At 34.6% G+C, this 13,235-nt stretch overlaps 1 protein-coding gene across 18 annotated transcripts in view; it reads right to left on the bottom strand.

Moving 5' to 3' along the window:
• Window positions 1–13,235, bottom strand: part of DMXL1 (Dmx like 1) — a 191,492-nt gene that overhangs the window by 77,086 nt on the left and 101,171 nt on the right. For 17 of the 18 annotated variants that reach the window (XR_010156981.1, XR_010156982.1, XR_010156983.1 and 14 more), the window contains 8 exons: window positions 13,043–13,140; window positions 11,539–11,704; window positions 10,475–10,736; window positions 7,058–8,148; window positions 6,370–6,561; window positions 3,088–3,164; window positions 940–1,067; window positions 176–424 (listed from right to left, as the gene is read on the bottom strand). Coding sequence is in view for 15 of the 18 variants with exons in the window: in XM_063810591.1 (XP_063666661.1) it covers window positions 176–424; window positions 940–1,067; window positions 3,088–3,164; window positions 6,370–6,561; window positions 7,058–8,148; window positions 10,475–10,736; window positions 11,539–11,704; window positions 13,043–13,140 (2,263 nt within the window). In the remaining 3 variants the exon portion in view is untranslated. The remainder of the gene's footprint in view (window positions 1–175; window positions 425–939; window positions 1,068–3,087; window positions 3,165–6,369; window positions 6,562–7,057; window positions 8,149–10,474; window positions 10,737–11,538; window positions 11,705–13,042; window positions 13,141–13,235) is intronic. The other variant, XM_016953667.4, reaches the window with a different exon arrangement.

Here is a 13,235-nt window from a genome sequence, read left to right as displayed (position 1 = left end):
AAACTGCACCAGAAACTTTAATACTGCATTTTCACTGTATGACTATTTGTTTATGCTTTTCGCAAATGGTCTCTAACCAGAACTTTCTATAACTAAATTAAAATGTAATTACGTTTGAGAATGATATCACTCAGATAAATAAAGCTTCAGTCCTAAAAAAATTTTTTAAACTCACCAGGTAAAGTTTTTGAATGTGTCTGTTCTTTGCTAGGAACATGTGCACCTCCACCAAACACAGCAGACCACATTTTCTCATTTAGAGGATGGGCCACAATCCGAAATAGCTCATTACTTGAATGTGTGGCCAGGCCATGGATGAAGAGACTAAGATACACTGCTGTGAGAATCTCACAGAGCAAGACTGTAAGCCCTGACTGGGCTTCCTCGCCAGAAGAATTCAAAAGTCGAATTAGACAAGTTATTCCTAGAACGACAAACAAACATAGCTGTCACTGACTATAAATTTTTAAAATTTTAAAAATTAACTATATTTTTCTAATTTTAGGAAAAAATGTATTGCATCAAGATTTAATACTGTATTTTCTTCCCTAGATTCACAGACTAGTAGCGGTTATTATAGTTAAGCAAAAATGAGCTATTTGAGAGAAACATTAAAAATCTTTAATATTAAACATTAAAATCTTTCATGACTAAGATCTCATAGATAAATTTTCATAGACGGGTTTTTCTAGTATGTCAAAAGCAAAATGATTTAAAAAACGGTATTACAAAACATTTGAGTTATATTAGTATAATGATCAAGGGAACACTAATGTTAAGTAACTGTGTAATTCAGAATGAGTGGTGAATACTTAACTGGTATCAATTCTAACAGTATTTAACAATGATTACCATGTGGCAAAACTAAAATAGTCTTTCTACTTATCTAAGATTATAAATAAGACTAAGAAAAAACTGATCTATACATAAAAATTATACCTGGCCATTGAGCTGGTGACGTATTGGGAGTTAATGCTTCATCTAAGCTTCCTGTTTTCAAAGAATGTCGATGAGGAAGCAGTACTGTCTGATATACCATTCCAGTAAACTGATTCGTCTGAAATGAACTAAGAGAAGAAAACAATATTTAAATCTCTGATAAATTTTATATAATATTTTCATGTTTCAGATCTACTTTCAAGAGTATCAATTTTTGTTTATTAATTATACTGCTAGTACATCTAAGTAGTATAATGTACAGTCTAGTGCTATATAAAAACAAAGTATCCTTTAAGTGTAAATATACACATTTTCTAAATTAAAACACATTTTAAGGGACAGAATAAGTACAAATGAGAAAACTAAATCGCTATGTACCACAAGCAGCAAGATTACATATTTGACTTAAAAACATAGTTATCTGGTTGAAAATGAAGTCCGTTTAGGCTCACTTTTATGTATAATGGCTAGCCTACCCTACATCAGGCACTGTAGCAGGTACTAGGCATATAAGGAATAACAATGTCTCTGTCCCCATAAAATTTAATAGGGGAACAAAACACAAATAATGTTATCATACTACTCTTAAAAGATGAAACCTATGCATATGATGCTATCAAGGCAATACAGAGGAGTATTTCACACAATTTGAGAATTCAGGATAAGCTTCCCCAAGTAAAAGATGCAAAGCGAAGACTAACAGATGAATGAACAAAAAAACCTGCAGCTTGACATAAACTATGAAATAATTCTGACAGAAAATGGTATAAGGAATTTCCTTTAGAAATTCCTATATCATACATTAAGTACATGAATATACTTAAATATAGAGCATTTATTGGTGTAAATGTGTTATGATTGGCAAATCTCATTGGTTATAACATTTTGATGCCTTTGTAGTTTCCCTTGCTTTACTTTCCAGTTTCAAGATGGCAGAGTAACAACAAAAAAAACTCCCTCATTCCTATAGAAATCATAGATAGGAAAGATAAAAAGAAGTTAATGAAAATAAAGCCTAAATAATAAGAAAGTGAATTCTTGAAGGATCAGGGTTAAAGAAATCAAGTTGAAGCTACCTTGGGAAATATACAACCAGAGTGGTAAGTAAGGCTACCCACAGAAAATTCAAAAACACAAACTGGACAGACAACCAAAAATTAACAAGGAAGGCTGACACCATGTAAGAAATAACAAACTCAACAAAAGATCTTCACCTGAGAAACCCAACTTACCAGTAAAGTACTCCATACTCAAAATAATTTTTTTAATCAAGAAATGTTATAGAAACAGAAGCAAATACTAAATTCAACAAGAGATCCTGAAAATGAAAAACAGAATTTCTAAAATATAAATTCTTGCTAAATAAGACAGGACATTGCTGAATAATGAATCCGTGTTTGGAAAATGAAGCTAGAATTTCTCCTGAAATGAAACAAAAAGAGATAAAGAAAAGGAACATAGGATGGGAAAGTTAAAGAACATTAAGAAATGACCCAGAAGTTGCAATATCTGTTTAATAGGAAAGATAGAAGAGAGATGAGACAATACTTGAAGAAATAGAGTATTTCAAACAACTAAAGATAGATATAGAAAGACCCCAGAGGGTAACAAACTATTTTTTTGAAGCCTAGATAAATTTTAGTAAAACTTTATAACATAAAGAGAAATACAGAGAAATATCCTATACATCAATTATTCAGTAAAATTTTTCTCAATTCCAAGTTACTCCCTCCCATGTGGTCCCTGAGCCTTTTACTATCTACTGTCTTATTATAGTTACCATTTTAGTACTATGCCATATTATATACGTATCATTTATCAACTCACATGTTTGTCTCTAACTAGACTGGCCCTAAGAAATAGACTTTATCATATTATTTGCATTAAAATTCTCAGTGCCAATCACAATGTCTGACATAAGGCAGTGACCAGTAATAGGCTGCTAAATAAGTTATACAGAATAAGGGTTTGAGATTCACCTGCCATAAAAATTTCAAATATGAACAAAAAGTACTCAAAACCTCAACCATATGCTTTTTGCATTATTTAAAATAGACTGTTATATATAGTTCTAAACCACTAACATACAAAATATGAAACCTCATTGCTTACTGTAAGCATTCTTAAATTTCATAAAAAGATAGTTACCTGTAGTTATGACTACCACAAAGGCACTGATAAATACAAGCAGAAAGTGAAGCTGCTAAAGTATGCATTACATACACCTGGAAAACAAAAACAAAATTACTTTAAGTATAACCTTTTTAAAGTACAGATTTTTTTTCAAGACCTAATATAATCAGCATTTTTAAAAGAATGAAAAAATTTTTGATTCTTTGCCTTCATAAACTATTTCCTTTTTTTCTATAACACTCATTTTTATCTACATGAGTCTTACTACAGAAAATTTAAAGAAAACACGCTAAAGTCTTCAGCAGAAATTATAAAACACACATTTGCTACCTAATTTCTTTTTCTAGAGCAAAGGGGAACAGATGTCAGCTCTCCAGTAGAGCATGAACCATGTATTAAAGTAAGCCCTCCAACACTCAATCTGCTTTTTCCTCAACCAAAATGTGAAGAAACAGCCTGATAACTGACAGTTCACCAACGGACAGGTCACTGAAGAATATGCTACCACATATTCTAGTTACCTTAAAAACAATTTGAAGAGAGTGAAACTAGAGAAGAGAAAGGATATAAGGTATGAAAGGCAGTAACTGAAAGGCAGTGGAGTCAGGCATTTGTTTTAAGGAAGAGAAGACTCTAAACATGGCATGGCAAGGGCCGTAACATTAGGCAGAACTGAGGATGAAGGAGAAACTTCAGCTAGGTAAGAAAGCAAACTAGACTAGAATATTAAAAGACCAGGTTCTTCATCTGATTGTGAAGTATGCCAGTCATTTTGTAGATAAAAATGGAGAATGACAGATCAAATCTAATTGCTAATTTTTCCTTCAAATGTCAATAAAACGTAGTATGAATTAAAAGATATTATATAATTGAAGATGACAAAAACTATGTATGGGAGCTTGCAAAAATGATCACAGTATTTTGCAGCTTCTGCAAGAGAGAGTTGGACGTACTTCTCCACTCACTGAATCTGAGCTGGGCTTGACTTGTTCGACCAAGAGGACCCAACAGAAGTGAAGTGTGAGTTCCGAATCTACACCTCAAAAAGCCTTGCAAATTCTATTCTTGCTGCTCTTTAACCCCTGAAACTACCATTTGAAAAAAATCTAGGTGTGACTGGGCCATGGGGTGCACAGACATTTGATCAAACATTATTCTGGGTGTCTGTGAAATGTTTTCAGATGAGACAAACATTTGAATCAGACTGATTAAAGCAGATTGTGCTCTGTAATGTGAGTAGACTCAACTGGCAAGACCTGAACAGAACAAAAAGGCTGAGTAACTCGCATCTAACTGCACTGAGCTGGGTCATTGCTTTTCCTGTCTTCAGACTTGAACTAAAACATCAGCTCTTTTTGGGTCTTCAGCCTGCTGACTTTCTGACCTGAACTTAAATTATAGCTCTCCTGGTTCTCAGGCCTTCTGATTTGGACCGGAACTACACCATCAGCTCTCCTGAGTGTCCAACTTGCCAACTGCAGATCTTGGGACTTTTCAGCCTCCAAAACCACATAAACCAATTCCTTATAATAAATCTCTCTCTCATTATATATATATATATACATACACACACACACACACATACATACATACATCCTACTGATTCTGTTTCTTTGGTGAATCCAGACAAATATATTAGGCTTGCCTGCTGGAGGATGAGATACATATGACCCAGATTCTCCTGTCAGTGCTGTCAACATGCGCCAACCACCAGAAATGTAAATGATGCCTTCTTAGATCATCTAGAACCTGACTAACTCACCAGTTGACCAAAGATGAATGAGAGAGTCCAGACATTAGTATAGCTGGCCCAAACCAAAGAACTAATGAACCAACTCACAGAATTATAAGCAAAATAAATGATGGCTTTTTAAGCCACTAATGTTTCAGGACAGTTTTTTTTTTTTTTTTTTTGGCGGGGGGTGGGCATGGAGTTTTGCTCTTGTTGCCCAGGTTGCAGTGTAATGGTGCGATCTTGGCTCACCGCAACCTCTGCCTCCTGGGTTCAAGTGATTCTCCTGCCTCAGCCTCCCAAGCACCTGAGATTATAGGCATGTGCCACTACGCCTGGCTAATTTTTTGTATTTTTAGTAGAGACAGGGTTTCTCCATGTTGGTCAGGCTGGTCTCGAATTCCTGGCCTCAGGTGATCTGCCCGCCTCGACCTCCCAAAATGCTGGGATTAGAGGCGTGAACCACCACACTGGCCTCAGGACAGTTCTTAAGCAGCAAAAGGTAACTGATACACCACAGGTATGCTATAATTAGTTTTAAATATGAAATATAGTTTGGCTAAAATGAGCACAATCTGAAAGAAATTAAATTCCAAACTGTATAATAAGCACTATGGGCATTTATACTACAGAGCAGTACAGAAAAATAAGCAGTGAAATTTAATTACAAGGATTAAGGTAACTAAAGAGGGTAAAATTGTAGGACAGTCCACCATCAGGAAAACAGAAAATCGAATTGGTGTGATACAACCTGTGAGGTGGATGAGAGCTACATGATAGACTATTAAAAAAAAACAAAAACCACTAGGGACATATGAAAATGGTCAAAGTCAGTTATACTTCAAAGGATTTCAATATGTCTGAAAAGTAAAGATAAAATATGACATTAACAGCAGATAAAGTAATGATGAATAGGATGCTTTGGTTGATTAGACAATTAACTATAACAATATAATTAGTTGCATGCATTAGAATCACACAAGGAACTTCTTTAAAAATATACATTCCTGGGACATACTCTCACAAACTGACTGAATAAGTTTGGCGTGAACTTGAGAATCCAGACTTTTAACAAGCACTGCAGCTGATTCTGTTGCAGCTGGTTCACAAAGTACTGCCTACCCTAGAAGGATGACAGGGGCAAATAGTTCACATTATCCTTAAAATGTGGATTTCTTTAGTATTAACAAGGGGAAACTTCATTTACATATTAGTGCCTTTACATTAAAATATTAAGTTTCTATATTTAAAAAAACAACGAGCTTTTTGGTTAAATGTACTACTAAAGGACTCATACGTACCTATTTTTCTTAAAGCAGCTAGACTAAATAACTAGGCATTGTGATAAAAAATTCAAGAACTCTACCAGGTGTAAGTAACATGAGTAAGATAAGCCAGTCCACAACCAGAAGATTTCTTTAATAGGAATCAACATAAACTTGGCAATGTAACAATTGCTATGCTTAGTCTGATGTTTAAAATTACTTAAAAAAAACCCTTAATATTTATCTTGTAGTTTTATCATTGTACAGATGAAGTAAAAGCTTGAAACCAAGCATACTTACTTTATTGCTTTGGATATCAGGGTGGGGTGGTGAATCAAAGTTTATTATGGCATGGAGAATATCATGTGTCAGATTACTGAGGTGCAATAATGGATTGGCAACTACTGTTTTGGCATTGGCTGTACAAGCAAAGAGGAGAGGCACTGAGGTTTGCTCTGACAGAGGGCTAGAAAATAGTGGTTCTGATGTTTCCTTAAAAACAAAGAGGGATAAAAGGTTAACCAACTATTTACAGTTACAAACCATTACTTCAGTAAATCAAGGGCTCTTTAAAACACTTCAAAACAATTAAAAAATAAAAGCATAATAGAAACTTAGAGTTAGAAGGGATGTGAAGAAGTCAGCATTTCAATAATCATATTTAAAAATAAGACATTTAGGGACACAGAGAGGGAAAAAAAAATAAGACAATATCCTCTTGCAATAAGAAGTCTGTCACCCTACAAGGCATTCAGACAACACTTTGGAGTGTGAATTAAGCAGGTCATAAGGCCTGATACTGAATCGTCTGTAACTACTATAAATACACAACTCTACTAATTCATAATATGAAGGACCACACAAAAGGGAGCTTTCCCTAAAGCAACCGTAATGAAGAAAATCAAGTCTCAGTATTCAAAACCAAAAAAGAAACACCAAAAACAGTTTTAGACATGTACCATTTTTGACTATCAAGTAAATTACATACCTGCTGAGATTCTTGCAAAAGCAAAATCAATTCCATTCTTACAGATGCAAGACCCCCACCATGGGATCCATGAAGTATGCAGTAACTAAGAAACATTCTCAAAAGTGACTGATACTTCAAGAGCCACTGTCTTTTTTCCTGAAAATTTTCTCTCAGTTGTTTCACTTTTGTTTGGTGAGGCAAATCTTCAGCATCCTCATTTAATCCAAATTCATCTTCATTTCTGCCAAATGCAGACTGTAGTTCTTCAGCATCTGAGCAAAAGTCACAAGTCCTCTGAAGAGCTATCACCTCTTTTTCAAGCCAGTGGTATAGTTGGTAACGCAATTTTCCACCATCTATTTCATAGCCAGTAGATAAAGTACGAAGTTCTACTGTGAGAATCTTTAAACATGCTCTAAATTTTAACTGAACTGCAATTATATCTTCTGATGGATTTAAAAGGTCATTTTCATCTAGTGTGCTGAAAGATTCTGTGTAGTTAGAACTTATGTCATCCAACTTTTTATCTGTTTTTCTCTGTAAAGGTTTTAGTTCTTTCATTGAAATAGGGACATCCTCATTTTCTTCATCATTATCACTGTCCCATTTTAACTCTAAAGAGTCATCCTGAAACACAACACTTGGTTGGCTCCAGTCAAAAGAAAGAGTGGAGTTTGATTGCTTCTCTGAGGAACCCTCTGAAGAAGATCCAAAACCATTTATCAGTGACTGTGACCAATCAACAGCAGAAGACTTATCTTCCCTTGCATCCAACTTTAATGGAGAAGAAGGAGAACAGTCTTTACTAGTATCCAGAAAACTAGAAGCCCTATAAAAAGGTCTTGTTTTCTTGATGACTTTAGGCATCTTTGATAATACTTCCAAAGCCAACATTGGGCAGCCAGCTTTTAAATGAGCACTGGCAGTGGTAAAAAATAAACGTCTTTCACTTAAATTAATTGTTCCTGCCAGTCCACTTTTTCCTGTTAGACTCATATGTGTGGAAAATGTATCAGATGATCCAAAATGACGTCTCAGCAAAAGAGGATGTGTTCTTAGGTAATTGTAGAAATTAAAAACTGTAGGATTACTGGCTGATAAAACTTGATCTGAAAGTAAATTCATTTTATGAGCCAAGAAAAGTTATGAACTGTGTGTTTCTATTGTAGTGTCTTTTCTCTATCTACTATGACACCTTTATCTACAGAGTCTTTTGACAAAATTTTACTAATAGGCCACAATGATCCATGGCACTGAAGAGACAACAACACATTTATAATGAACATGTTCTAACAAAGTAGGAAAACAAAGATTATGATGCTTTCCCATTGAAACAAATCTCTTCAGGTAATATTCTAGGATAATTTAAAACATCCAGTTATAGACTCTTAGTTCTTTTTCTCCTACTTCCCTGAACACTTCTCCTCAGTCTGCTTTGCTAGTCCTCCTCATCTTCTCTACCTTTGAAAGCTGAGAGTCTCCTAGGGTTCAACTGCTGACTTATTTTCTATCTATATTCCCTGAGTTGAATTCATATAGTCCCCATGACTTTCAATAACATCTACACACTGATAACTTGGACATCATCTCTATCTCCAGTCCCAACTTCACACTGAAAACCTAAACTCCTATATCCAAAGGCCTACATTTCATTTTTACTTATGTGTATAAACTCTTGCTTTGGGGCCTTTTTATTTAGTGTGCCCTTGACCCAAACCACTCTTTACCTATATCTATACTGATTAACTCACTCATTTCAACCAGTTCTCTGCTCAAAGTTCACCTTATCAGAGAAAGCTCCATGATCTAAAACAATTCTTCCCCATATCATCTACCTATTGTTCAATCTAAAAACCCAGGAGTTACCTTTGACTCCTAATTCCTTTACACTCCTTATCAAATCCAGTCCTATGTAATCAATCTTAAAATCATATCCCAAATCCAACCACATCTCTCTGCCTCCATTCCAATCATTCTGGTCCAAGCCGCTATTATTTTTTGCAATTTTCTTCTAGAAGAATACAAGTTTAATTCATAATAAAAGTATGTAAAAATGTACTAGTCCCAAATCAAAATACAATTTTTACATGAATATGTGTAAGTACAAGAAAGTGGGCCAGGGCCAGGTGTGGTGGCTCATGCCTGTAATCCCAGCACTTTGAGCTCAGGAGTTCAAGACCACCCTGGGCAACATGGTGAAACCCCATCTCCAGCAAAAATACAAAAAAATTAGCTGGGCATGGTGGCACACACCTGTGGTCCCCGCTACTCAGGAGGCTGGGGTGGGAAGATTGCTTGAGCTTGGGAGGTGGAAGCTGCAGTGAGCTGAGATAGCCCCACTGCACTCCAGCCTGGGTGAGAGTGAGACTCCATCTCAAGAAAGAAGAAAAAGAAAGAAAAGAGAAAAGAAAAGACAAAAGGAAAGAGGAAGGGAAAGGGAAAGGGGGCCAGGCACAGTAGCTCATGCCTGTAGTTCCAGACTTTGGGAGGCTGAGGTGGGAGGACAGCTAGATGCCAGGTGTTTGAGATGAGCCAGGGCAACAAAGCAAGATACTGTGTCTATTTTTTTTTTTTTTTTAAATAAAAACACTAAAAAAAGAAAGTGGCTGGAAAAGGCATTTACATTTTCCCTTCATTACATAGAGGCTAGTTTGAAAATCTTTAGCTTAAATGGCTAGGAGACTTAAACGAACGAGTCACACAGCTTTCTCAAAGGTTTAGGAAGTAAGGCGAAGGCCACTTCCTGATTAAATGATAGCACATAAAAATCTATGAACTAGACCCTTTTCCAATTAGTATTCCAAATAATATAATACCTATTTTATCAGCTACCAAACACAATTCAATCTATGAAAACATATCTGAAAAGTAAATCTCATTTTTATATGCATCTATATAAAAAATTCCATTTTATACTGGCCTCTAAGAAAGCTTTAGCAAAGAGGATTTCTAAAAGAAAAGGTACTAGTAGACTCAAAAGAGTACATAAGCTCTACCAGTTCATAACAAGACAGTCAAAAGTTCATCTAGCTAAAGATTTTCTAATCACATCACTTAAGTCAACTTGTTTTTACACTGAACACATTTTTCACTGTAAGAATTCTAAAACTGATTGACAAACACACTAAATTCAACCTAAGATTTAAAAACTGGCTTTATAACAGTATTTCTTCAAAATGTTTATATTCAAGTGTTGACAATATTTATGTTCAATATTTATGTAAATCTATTTTGTAAAAACAGAAAATCCAACGTTCTTTGTTTTCAAAGGATTTATCTTTCTGGAGAAAAAAACCAACCAACCAACCAAAAACTGTTATAAAGACCATGAATTCAATTTGTTTGTATTACCCTTACCACCTAATAGAGTGATCTGCACATGTAGCAATTATCAATAATACTCTTAATCATTAACATCTTAGAAGTGCAGCTTACCATCATTCTCTCTGATAGGTTGCTTTATTAATGTTTCCAGAGCACCACTATAATCTTCCAAAATCCAATATGCCATGCTCCGAAGAAAAGGATCATGATGCATATTTATGTTCAATGAACACAGTTCACTGACAGGAGAATCGATTCCCAAAACTTTTTTACGTAAAATAGATTTATATGCTGCAGATGTATCAAATTCAGACTCATAGAGTCTTGCTATTACAAGAGCCAACTGAATGTCATTCAATTTCTCAAGACATACCTTTAAAAAAAAATATTGTTTTTAAATAAGCAGGAGCAGGTTTCATTTTCTGTTAACTCACTAATAACTAGAAAAATATAAAGGCTTATAAATATCCAAAATTAGCAAAGAAGGATAAGAAACAAAACATATGCTGCTTGCTTTTAGCAAATCTACTTGACAACATTTAATAACTGCAAACCCACCTTCTAGTACTAAATATATATATATGTGCAAAAACTAAACTAAATGAGGAAACAATGGATAATTTAAATGATGTCAATTTAAGCTATATTATTTTATTTTTGTCTTGAACCTCTACTATTCTCCATCCGCCCCTGGAGACTTTAGTCTCCATATTAAAAGGTTGTTTTGAATTACTTGTATGAAACTCTGAGCAAAAGGGCAATTTGAGACAGAAATGTTATATCTTAAATAGTCATAATTTTTTTAAGGTTTACTAAGAAATAATCAGTTAAGGATTTTCTAACATTCATCAAATAATAGAGAGCCAGATATGGGGTTCAAATATGTTTAAACTGGTAGGACAAACCCTTTAATTTTTTGAATATTCTCAAGAGTCAAATCAATTACCTATTTATACCAACTAACAAACACCATTTGGTTAATCTTAATTCTGTATAAATACCATTCAAGTTAACAGTCAAAATTAAATGTCTTTATTAAATATTAACAGTTATTTCAGATATTTGGCCTTGTGTTATTTCCAATAAAGTTGAATTTAAAAAAATAAAAATTTAAGCAGTAAGGAGCTTTAAAAGATGATATTGCTATACTTTGTTATTTAAATTTCACTCATTACCTCAATTGCATCTCTGAGGCAACCAGCTAAAAGAAAAAATGCTGCAGAATGTTCAAATCTTTGTTTGCCTAGCAAAGAAAAAGCATTCTTTAAAGCTGCTTTACGCCACCTCTCATCCTCAAAATTGTGTCCAAAAAACTGTGTCATCCTGGTGTTTTTTTCAGCTCTATAAAGGAAAAAAAATGGTGTGAAAATTTTGGAATACAATTTTCTTTACATCAGAATCAATTTTCTAAAGTTAAGATTTGGCTAAGTCTAAATAGAAACATCTGCCAGTTCATAACTTACTATGTATCTACTTCTTTTCCCAGTAAAAATTATATTAGGTAAACATTTGTTATATAAGTCTCAGAGATTACAAAAAATTTTTCTTTCTAAATACAAAGAAAACTACATTAGCAGGACTGTGAAAATTACTTTTAAATCCATGCAAAATGTTTGATTTATATTAACTTGGGTGCCACCATTGAAACTCATCAGTATCTTTTCACCCCTGCCATCTGAGAATGACCTAAGAGATAAAAATCTAAAGAATGTGCCTTGAATCAAAACAACCGTAAATCATCAAGTCTCTTAGAAAACCGATTTGTTATCGTGATTTTTCCCCCAAAGGTTGCTGTTCATGTGGGTCATCTGGAAATAAACTCAAAACAAATGATGAACTATTTATGATAATCATGTTCACCAGTCTTGCTCAGAAGTGAGAGAGAAAAATTCTAAGTGAATTCAGCTCAGAAAGAAGGTGGGGCCCACAGGAAGGAGACAGTTTTGTGGGGTAGGCTGGCCCATAGTGCAGAGGTAAATGCCTGTTCCAGACTCCACCATTTAATTCATCTTCTTCCCTGTCCCAAGCATAAGTTTCTGGTTTAGTTACCTGATATGGTTTGGCTGTGTCCCCACCCAAATCTCATCTTGAATTCCCAAGTGCTGTGGGAGGGACCCAGTGGGAGGTAACTGAATCATTGGGGCAAGTCTTTTCCATGCTATTCTTGTGATAGCGAATAAGCCTCAAGAGATTTGTTGGTTTTACAAACAGGAGTTTCCCTGCACAAGCTCTGTTTTGTCTTGTCTGCTGCCATGTGAGACATGCCTTTCACCTTCTGCCATGATTGTGAGGCCTTCCCAGCCACGTGGAACTGTAAGTCCAATAAACCTCTTTCTTTTGTAAATTGCCCAGTCTTGGGTATGTCTTTATTAGCAGCATGAAAATGGACTAATACATTACCTTTGTTTTATAGGAGCATAATGAGAAGTTCTTAAGCAAAATATTGTTTCTGGATTGATAAACCTGAAAACAAATTAAACTGACCTCATCAGGTTTCTTCCACTCTGAAAAACACTTGGAGCTTTTTCCTTATGAAATCTCTCTTTTAAATATAAAACAACTAAGAATCTACATGAATCAACATCAACAAGAACAACAAATCTTACTTCATTCATTTACTTCTTATGAACAGGTTTTCACATTGAAGCACCCCCCCTTTTTTTTTTTTTTTTTACCTACCTATATAATCCCCAAATCACAGCTTTCTTTTTCATTGCAAGGTAAAAAATGGCAGCATCTAAAGGATCATTCTTTCTATAAAAGGCTGCTTTAGCTACCTATAATCAAAAAATATTGATCAAAATTTCACAGAAACAGTTTTGAACAAGTAATTTCTTTCATATGAAAGGCTGCCACATATCCATTGCATGTT

The sequence above is a fragment of the Pan troglodytes genome, chromosome 4 (assembly GCF_028858775.2).
Source record: "Pan troglodytes isolate AG18354 chromosome 4, NHGRI_mPanTro3-v2.0_pri, whole genome shotgun sequence".
Taxonomy (NCBI): Eukaryota; Metazoa; Chordata; class Mammalia; order Primates; family Hominidae; genus Pan; species Pan troglodytes.
The sequence above is the reverse complement of the archived record's forward strand: the minus strand, read 5'-3'. Positions and strand labels throughout refer to the sequence as shown.